At 39.3% G+C, this 10,031-nt stretch overlaps 1 protein-coding gene, 1 long non-coding RNA gene and 1 pseudogene across 3 annotated transcripts; 2 read left to right on the top strand and 1 right to left on the bottom strand.

The window, feature by feature from the left end:
- Positions 1-245: 245 nt before the first annotated feature.
- LOC131796870 (uncharacterized) lies at positions 246-5,016 on the bottom strand. 2 transcript variants are annotated; one of them, XR_010718957.1, is made up of 4 exons: positions 4,884-5,016; positions 4,117-4,219; positions 613-871; positions 246-523 (listed from the first exon to the last, which is right to left on the bottom strand). It is a non-coding gene; the product is annotated as an uncharacterized lncRNA (long non-coding RNA). The 2 variants fall into 2 exon arrangements; XR_010718958.1 differs by having other exon boundaries at positions 613-815.
- LOC131794234 (uncharacterized) lies at positions 1,199-4,329 on the top strand (annotated as a pseudogene).
- A 515-nt stretch (positions 5,017-5,531) lies between the features above and the next one.
- On the top strand, positions 5,532-8,605 carry LOC131800070 (RING finger protein nhl-1). Its single transcript, XM_059117747.2, has one exon. The coding sequence runs from the start codon at positions 5,617-5,619 to the stop codon at positions 7,306-7,308; it is 1,692 nt and encodes a 563-aa protein (XP_058973730.2). The 5' UTR covers positions 5,532-5,616; the 3' UTR covers positions 7,309-8,605.
- The last annotated feature ends 1,426 nt before the right edge of the window (positions 8,606-10,031 follow it).

Below are 10,031 nucleotides of genomic sequence, written 5' to 3'. Positions count from 1 at the left end.
CAAAGTTTGCTGCTAGATTGCTGCAGGATAGATTTAGAATCTTCAATGAACATTTTCAAGAATAACCTGGGCTACACATAAAACGGGAAGACTTCATGCGGCATTACAGAACCATTGATGAAAAATTTTACAACTGGAGAAGTAAAACCGAAAAAGAAGCATACCTAACTGCATTTTCCTCAATGAACTGGAATGAGGGCAAAGTAATTAGTAAAGAAGGGTAAAAAGATCACTCATTGACCAGCTGCCAGGCCTGCCTTTTTATTCAACTCTCAATTACAATCTACCTTCCCTATAAGTAAGTTTTGCAGAGGGGCTAGGAAAGGACCTCTGACTGAACTTAACACAAATGTCAAGAGACAATGTCAGAGAGAACCTAAGGTCACAAAAAGGAAATTAAAAAGCATTGGGGAAGAAATATATGCCACTTACAATGAAAAATGCCAGGAAAACTTTCAAAAATCACTAAGTGACATTCTAGTGCTTGTCCCTGAAGCGGGTCTTCAAAAGAAGCCTTCACCTGCTGAAAAGAAAAAAATGAAGAGAAATGAGCGAAGGCAAACAAAAAAAGAACTAGAGACCAAAATGTCACAAAATGACAGTGCAGTTCACCTTAGCCTTCGTCAGTCTTACAGTTCAAGACAAATCCAAAGAATGGCCCTGTCCTTTGAAACCTTTGAAGAGGCCGAGGAGAGAGCAAAAACGACCCCACCAAAGGTCAGGGAATGATCCCACACAGCTTCACCTGCTAACATAGAAGGAAAGTTGGACCAGCTACTTGCAGACGTAGAATCATGGCCTGATGGTCCTCCAAACTGGTCAGAAAAAGCCAGAATGTACAACATCAAAACCAAGGGAAGTGATTCGACACCTGGCAATGGAGGGCAATTAGTCAAAGCCTTTTTAAAGTCAAAAAAAGTAGACATTACCCAATTTAAGCCCCCATCAGAAGTGCATCTCAATTCAGAGGATGGCCTTACAGGTAAAAAAAGTGGTAAATTTGTAACTAAGCCGACAGTGGAGAGTTACATCTCTGCAATATCATTTATAAGTGAAAGAAATTGTGTAATAGGATTGAACAAAATTTGATTTATTAATTAAAGAACAGTGAGATTTAAGAGTTAAAATTTAGAATTTAGAAGTAGAACAAGAAGGCCTAAAGTAATAAGAATGCATACAACAGTCTAAGTCAAGTTAATGATGAATATGTGACCCTATAATACTTTCATGGGTTTTTTTCATTTCTCTAGCCTCATGTAAGAAAAGGTTTGATTAATTTTCCAGGATTCAGGGTACGCAGAGCTATGAGGAAGCAAAAGGGGGGAGAAATTTCTGTGCCTGTGATGCAATCAAATAAACAACTCAAGCAAAGCATCCATGAGGGAATAGAGAGTGGCAAATTTAACATAGGAGAGCCAGTGATAGAAAGAGAGATTACCAAATTGGCTATAAATGCACAGGGAGAGATAGAGCAGAAGAAATGCCACTTGCAAGCAAGGAAAATTCCCTTCCAAGACATTAGAAAAGAAGCATTGATTAAAAACAAAGACCTCCTTTGAATAAAAAATGATGCATTTTATGAAGAGCTCAGTGAAAGTGAGATTCGTGCAGAGCTAGAAAAGATCAGTGAGGATATAAGGGGAACACATGATGAAATCAAACAAAGGCTGAAAAGCTTTCAGTGGAAGAGGCATTGGCTGATTTGGCATGACCATTCAACCCTTTCAAATTATGGTCACATGCTCTTTTGTGTGAGAGAGATGTATGACCCAGCAATTCATTTCTCTGATGCAGAAGCTAGAGTTCAATATGGAAAAGATGTGGATGTCCAGGCAACAGTGGAGAGGCCCTATCTGTGTATGCTGGGGCAGAGCAGTTCCAGTATTGAAGATCAGATAAAATTTGTTCCAGCCAGACATGATGATTTAGTAAATTTAACCCAAAAAGTGAAAACAGAGGAGGATGTTGAAGTAGAAGATGAGATGAGATTCATGAATGGAGACAACCCTGCAGCAAACTTTGAATGCGGAAATCAGCATAGAGGGCATTATGGTTGCCCAGGTTGTGATGGGCATTTAAGCATGTGCCACGATCTAGATTACATGGCCCAAAGAAAGTACAGAACATTGACCGAACGGCAACAGCTGGTGTTAGCAGGAAGGAAAGGAAAAGAGGCAAAACAACTCCTGAACCCATTTAAAGATCTCAAGGTCAACGAGCTACGAGTTGAAATTGAAGCAAGAGGACTTGGAGATTCAGACAAAACCAAACCAGAACTTGCAAAAATTTTAAATGAAGAACTTGGAGGGGCAACAAGAATTCCAGCACTGTTGTTTGGGGATGAGAGTGTTTCTGTGGAAAGTCTCAACCTCCAGTCCTATGAGGTACTGTGTTTTGAAGCTCTTCACTGCTCCATGAATCACATTAAAAACATTCTGGAAGAAATCCCACATCACATTTCTGACATCGATACACTGATAAAACTTAAAGAAATACTGGCTGTCCAACTTAACAAAGAGAAAAAACGAGGAGTAGATTATCGCAAGACACTAATCTACTTAACTATAGCCCTTTACCAGACAACAACCCATGATGTGAGAGCTTTGCTGGCCACCCTGTGCGAAATGGTGGAAATTTTTTATGCCCAGGACAGAAAGAGGTCACCAAAGTTGATATTAAGGTTGCATAACCTGTGTTGGAGGCATGCAATTTTGTGCTGAAAAGTGATGACCCCAACTAGAGCCTTAACAAGCAGAAAGCTCTTTGGCATATACTTCCATGCATGTGTATCTCATTCCGCCTTTCTTCTTCGTCTTGCTTCACACCATTCAACTAATGCAGAAATGTTTGAGAGGTTGTTTGAGGAGCTGACCGACATCACCAGGAAGACCTGGAACAACCGAGTTGAAAGCTTAGTGAGCAATGCAGTTCTGCATATGCAAGCAGAGAAGACTTCAGGAGGAAACACAGCTGTGACCTGCATCATCAGGCTAGGAAAGGAAATCAGCAACATCAGCAAAGCCCTACCAAAGCTGGGAAACACAGTTTTACCCAAAGATGTCATCAACACACATGCTAGGCACTGGGAGGCTCACCTTCAGTCTATTGCTGACTTCCTCGTACCGGGAGAAGGAGTTTGGTGGAGAGAAATTGAGGATGAAGACTGTATTGAGTTCTTTGATGGTCCTGAGGAAATTGAATTCAGGGAGCAAGGACCTTCCCTTCACCACTTTCACTCCTCCAATATCAGAATGGAGAAAATTTTCCTTCAACACTGCTAGGAAGAATGCATTCAAAGCGGAATCAAAATCCCAGCTACCAGAATTCCCAATGAAGAAAACCATAATGGAGAAGAATGCATGCAACAGAATCTGCCAGTTCAAGATCAGTCATTTGAGAGTGATGGTGAATGTGAAGAAGAAGCTGAAGATACAACTCTATTAATTGATGAAGAAGAGAGTACTGAAAACCTAGAAAATAATCAGATTCCGGAACCACAGCAGCTGAGTGAAACAGTGCAAAATGAGACAGGTGAACCACTAGCTAAGAAACCAAAATTATCTGAAGATTTTTTACCATCCAGCAAAACAGCAAAAGCTCTTTCAGAGATTCTTGGCACAACCAAAGATGTTATGTTATATGAAAAACTTAAAAAAAATGCAACAAAAAATTCAAGCTCAAGATACCACAAAGAACACTTCTTAAATCACCTGGCACACATTCAAGTACAAGTTCTAAAGAAATACAAGGACATAAATGAAGCAATTACTGAGTGGTCAGCCAACTTCAAGAAAGTCTTAAAAAAAAATCCCACAGAAAACCACATGAAAAAAGATCCAGTTATAGCAAAAACATGGAGGAAAAATTAAGTTGCCACTGAGCTACTGAAAATATGGAAGATCACCATTCACCTTCCTAAATAAACACTTCAAATTATTCAATGTTTTAACGTATAATACGTGCTGATATTTGGTGATTTGCATAATATTTTTCCAAGCCCTGAAAATAATTAATATTTACAGTCCTCAACATTAAGTCCAAAGAAAAGCTTTCTTCAGTGGGTTCCACATGTACTGTAAGCATGAAAAAGCACCAAAAAAACTATTTAATACATACCATTTTGAGGAACTTTAGTATAACAATCCAACTGATAAATATGAGTATCCTACATGTATGTAGATCTGGAACATAACTGAAGGCAATGTAGCGTGGTAGAAATCTAAAAAAGAACAGCAACAACATGATTAATCATGTTGCAATGTTTAATTTTGTACAGCAATTTTTAAGTCATCAATTTATTTAAGCTTCTAAAGGATTCATTGAACAAAATGAGCTCAAAATGTAACATTTGCCAAGAGCATGATGAATAATGTCGAGCAAATTAAATCTACTCAAGTGATTTTGAAACTAATGTCTGTATTGTTAGTTCTCATGGTTAACTTTCATATTAGGACTTTTGATAAAAGGGCAATGGTTCACCAGAAATCTTTTTTCAGAACTAAATCATAAATTCCTTTACGAAACATGATTTTAACTTAAGCTAACAAAATGCTTTTCTTCTTACAAATGTCCCTCTCTCTCCACGTTTGTAAGTTGGACCTTAACACAGGATACGCTGATCAAAAGAAAGATTCTCTAACAACACAAAACAATTTCAATTTCTCACGCTTCGTCCGAAACATATTGAATTAAAAAAGCGTGGAACTAAATTAACACCTGCTCGGCGATGAAAGTAATACGTAGCTTTCCTGTCGGTCAACAAACGCATAAAGCCTAGAATGATCTAGTCTGATCGAACTCACACTGAATTCAATCGAAGGACGCGCAACAAGCAACACCTTTAGACAACGTTAAAAAGGAAGCAGTGATAAAAAATTTCTTACCTACATATTCTTCCCAAGTGATTCCAGACCTCTAACACAAACAAGCCTCAGAATATAAGAGAGCGACAGAGTTTCCGAAACTTCGATGTGCCACAATGTCCGCCATCTTTGCCGCCATTTTGAAATGTTTTTCTCAACGCGCGATTGACTTCGCGGGGGGGATTTTATCATCCTGAGCCATGCCCTAACGTGCCCGAGGATCAGTTTCTAAGACCATTTCGGTTTATAACCTTGTTTGAAACATGGAATGAATCCACGAATTAAGTCTAATCTGTAGAACGAAAAAACATTGTGGGGGAAATAATTTGCCGAGAAAAGTACATGGAGAGGCTCCTTTTTTTTTTTTTTTCCTTGAAACTGCCTAGACTTGCCTTTTCATTTTTAACATCGTGGCCTTCCTTTGGCTTTTTTTTGTCTTTTTTGTTTATAGGTTTCTTTCTTTTTAAATTTTATTTCATTTTCTACCTCTTATGTCCCACTCCAAACTCTTCAATCCGCGATCACAACCGTAACCTCTATCGCACCGGTGTATTAACTAATTAAACCGCAGTGTTGACCTTGGTTTCGAGTGACACAACCGGCTGCGCTGCTGATTGACACAACTAACAATAGTGTTGCTGACGGCTGAGGAATTCGATAATCCTAATAATGACACTCACTTATTGTAGTCAAGGAACTTCTATCGAGTCCCGTTAAAAACGTATTTTTCCTCTGATTTTCCTTAATTGCTATCATGGCCGTGGTCCCCATTGCAGTTTTTCAAGCGACTTTTAGATGGCTTGTGCATAAAGGCAGAGATAAAGCAGTCGAAAAGCTAAGCGATGTAACACATAAACAATTTCGTAACATCATCATGAGTGAAATCGACGACAAGAGCTCCAAGTTGGATGGATTATCGAAAAAAGATTTGCGAGCAAGTATCAGCTTCTTTAGAGAAGGAATCGAGTTGTTGTATGAAGGATTTGACGAGATAAGGTCAAGGAGTGAGTTTGGCGCGGATACAGCACAAGCGACTTGTGCGGAAGTTGTGTCGCTCACTGAAAGAATGCGAAATTTAGAGCTTACCGAATCTGCCACAAGAAAGCTTTCTCGTGCGAAGAAGAGATTCGAACAAGCTCGTGAATGGGCAACAATAGCATTTTCAAATGAAGCACTATCAACAACTGACCGCATTTTAGCAATGCAGTACCGAGTGATGGCAACAGTATTAGAGGCAATAGAGAATCCGTCCGATGCTATAGCACCGTGTAAAGTATGTATTAAAGAGCTAAACGGTCTTCCAACGGTTCAGCAAAGCTTTAAAGTACAGCTCAAGACAGGAATCAGTGCGGTGATGGGTTTGTTTTACCAAGAAGAACGAGTAAAAATCATTTCCGGTGTCTGTCGCGTCAATCGTGTCGCCTTCGATGTCACACAAGCGATATGCAGCAGAGGGCTTCTACTCCTGGAGTGGCCCAATGTCGATACAGGAGAGGAGAAAGTTGACTTACTGCATGACAGGAGACTGGCTCTATTACTACGTGAACAAGGTATGGAGCAGTGTGATCTATCATGGACAATTGGTCAGGATGGTGAAAAGGAGCACAGGATAAAAAATCCACTAGATATCGCTACTAACTCAAGCGGGCAATATATTGTAGCCGACTATGACTTGACAATCAAGGTGTTTGACAATAGTGGCAAATTTGTGAAGTGTTTCAGACTTCCTCCTTTTATTGATGACAATGGTAAAGAGCTATCTACGGAAAACTGGAAGGTTAAACTGGCGACAGACATAAACGACAACATTTATGTGCTGGTTGAAGAAAAGAATCATCAGCGTTGGATTTTTAAGTTCGATAAATCCGCTGACCAGTATCACAAGTTTCGCGAGAGGACAATGGACCTCGAGTGCAATCTGTGTAAACTGTCAGTTAGTGATAGTGGCAAAGTGATGGTATTGAAAGGCAATTATACAAAGGACTATCATTTTGTGGATCTATACGAGACTGATGGCCAGTTTGTTTGCAGTTTTGGAGAACAAAATTTGAAGAGCCCGCGAGACATCAGCACTGTAAGTGATGGCAGAGTTATGGTGGTGGACCAAACGCCTTCCCATTGTGTACACATATTTAGCGAACTCGGTGATCATCTAAGTAAGTTTGATCTCAAAGGGTTTGTTCACTTTCCAAACATTGCATTTCACAGGGAAAGTCAACAAGTCGTCTTGGCTAGTACTGACGATGAAAAAGAGCTCCTATGTATTGGAATATACACCAAAGATGGTGAGTTTGTACGAAGCGTTTTTATCTACAAAAGTGGCTATTTCCTGTATAAGATTGCAGTGAGCACTGAAGGACGCATTGCAGCTCTAGGACCTACATACGTCAAGCTAGAGTCCGGCGTCATGGATTATAAAATAGGATATCGATTGATTGTTCTATAAAACAGATGCAAATGTTCTTGACTTGTTTCCACGTTCATTTTGCGGAATCAACTCAGGCCTGAGAAAATAACCTCCTTACTTTCTCTTGGTTTGGGCGTAAAGTTTTGAACAATCCTACTTTCAAGAGAGGTCTACTGCAAAGTGTATAATCTGATTTCGTCTTTTTCTGGATTGTTTGCTATGTGGGTTTTCTTTTTTTCCTTAAGAAATTACTTATAAAACAGTTTAACACATAATACGTTTTAGGTAAGACACAGAATCATATACCTTGTTGGCGACGTTTTTATGCCACTTAGTCGAGTTTTTCACTTTATGTCTTTTAAGACCCTGAAACATACTCAAACGAATGTAATGTAGTTTCGGTTTTTCTTGGTGAACAAATCATATCAATTTAGGAATTTTTTTCTTTTGTAACAATCTCATTCATGGTTCTAGGCTAATCATCACTGACCCTCAACCTCATGATTTTAAGTATATTTTTTTCCAAGATGTGATTATTAATTCACGATTGTAGCTTCCAATCATTTTTTTATACCGAGATAAAACTAGCATGTAGCGGATATATTTGTCTATTCTCATTACACATTTTTGTCGGATGACGTGAGGTTATTGTAAGGAGGAGCTGAATGTGATTCCCTTCTGTTAGTGAAAGGGCTGATAGACAGTTTTCTTTGGGTATATGTGTATGATTTGATATTTTAATAAGCGTGTTCATAGACCCTGTATAATTTCAGCCGTGGCATTCACCGTAATGATTCGATTTAGCGCTCGGGGCGCTTATTTACTTTTGGTACCTCAAAGGAGGGCGCTCATTCGAGGGAAGGCGGTAATTAGGGACAGGGCGCTTATCAAGGACAGGGCGCTTACCGATATTTCTTTTTTGGAAAAAGCAGAATGAGCAAAACAAAGCTTTAATGATTTTATTTGAAGAGAACCAAGAAGACTGGAAAAGGACTTGTTGTCTCTTGATCCTTCCTGACTAGAGCGACCAGCCTAGCAATCGCTGCCTTGCGTTCACCTTATTCTCTGTTTTCCCGTAGAGGGTCACATTTATGACGAGATCATTCGTTTGAAGGAACTTTGCACTCACGTGGACATAATATAAATGAAAGACTGAGACGAAGACCACTGTTTTTGCAATAAGGCTTTAAGTGAGAAATCAAAGGAAGATGAACCCCCACAGTTGATCTCAACAGTGCTATAACTAAAGCAGAATATGTGTAGCCTTTACTGCAGGCGTCTTATGAGGGCGAGTTAACGTTAACTAGCTCGCGATCGTTTATTCAACCGGCCATGTTTTGTTTGATGCAGGGAGGGGGGCGGGGAAATCTTCACTCCTCCACCCCCACCCTCTTCTTATTTTTGACCGTCGACCACCCCCTTGGTACAAATTTCTTTCCCTCCCCAGTTTTATAGAATAAACAGGTTTAAACCTTTAAACCCTTAGAGTGACTAGCATCTAATTTCTCTTTACAGTATCAGCCCTGAATCAAACATTAAGGTCTTGAGAATAAAGGAAATGGTCTCCAGGGAAGGAATCTTTTGATTAGCAAACAAATTCTCCTTGTCAGCACATTGGGAAATATATAAAGAACAGTGAGGAGAATTTTCATACTAATGTGAAAGGTTAAGCAGTTTGGCGAAAAAGTCGTAGAGCAGATTCCAGACCGTTGGGAAGACAGGTAAACTAAAACAATCCCCCTTCCAAGAGAACTTTAAATATTTTCCGCAGTTCTTGTCAACTGGGACAGAGTAAGAGGAATCTCGTAAATCTTCAGATGTCGTGTAACACCCACGTGTCATAAGACAGACCGCTGAAGTCAAGCTTTCTAATTTGAAATGATTGTTTACTGATACATGGATTCAAGTTCTTCCAATTATGGATGACGCTATATTCTTCTGTTCTATTTTTGAAATGATGGTTACTAATAAATTAACTTAGGTTCTTCAAAATGGAGGTTAACTCCATATCCTCCTGTCCTCCTTTTGCGAAGAAAAATCGTGGGGATGAATTCTCATGGACATTTTTGAGATTTCCCTATAACTCCTTTTCTGCTAAGTTTCTCCATCACTTAATCAACGATCCGTGTTTCCTTCGGATAAGACAGAATTTCCTTTAGAAGAAGCTCTTAATCGTGTAGGGGCGGTCAACAAACTCACATTAAAATCTTTGTACTATTTTAGGAATGTATGCATGACAAGCGATATGGCTACGAGATCATTATAAGTAGACAAAAGATTTTTATTCTTCTAACGCGTGTGCGAGGTCGTTCTGATTGCAGAGAACGATTTCAGAGAACGCCGCCGAGTTTTCTCAAAAAATGCGGAGGAACAAGAATTTGTTAGGATAAACGGCTTCGAATCCCGTTGGTCTGACTTTTCATCAGATATCGGCAATCTATTGTGGGTAGCAAGTACCACCTTTGATAAAGGGAAAGAGGTAAAGATGATAGGAAGAGCAAGAATCTTATGGCACAAGTGAATAAAATGTAGGTTACAAATGGAAATGTAAACAAAGTTCCGTTTAGCGTAAATGCCTATAAGGGGGGCTGTAGAATAAAGTTTTCAATTGCAAGGAATGGGATTGTCAGTAAACCAAATAATTACGTAACGGATAAACGATTAAATGAAAACACTTTTGATGATGCATTTCGGGAACAATTGATAAGGAGCTAACGTTCATTTCCCATTTAAAGCGTGAGCAGTGAGCGAAGCGAAGGCGT

Source organism: Pocillopora verrucosa, chromosome 10 (genome assembly GCF_036669915.1).
Source record: "Pocillopora verrucosa isolate sample1 chromosome 10, ASM3666991v2, whole genome shotgun sequence".
Taxonomy (NCBI): domain Eukaryota; kingdom Metazoa; phylum Cnidaria; class Anthozoa; order Scleractinia; family Pocilloporidae; genus Pocillopora; species Pocillopora verrucosa.
This window is presented reverse-complemented; position numbering and strand designations above follow the sequence as displayed.

Coding starts and splice junctions, on each gene's coding strand:
- LOC131800070 (XM_059117747.2), top strand. CDS start 5,617: ATGGCCGTGGTCCCCATTGCAGTTTTTCAAGCGACTTTTAGATGGCTT.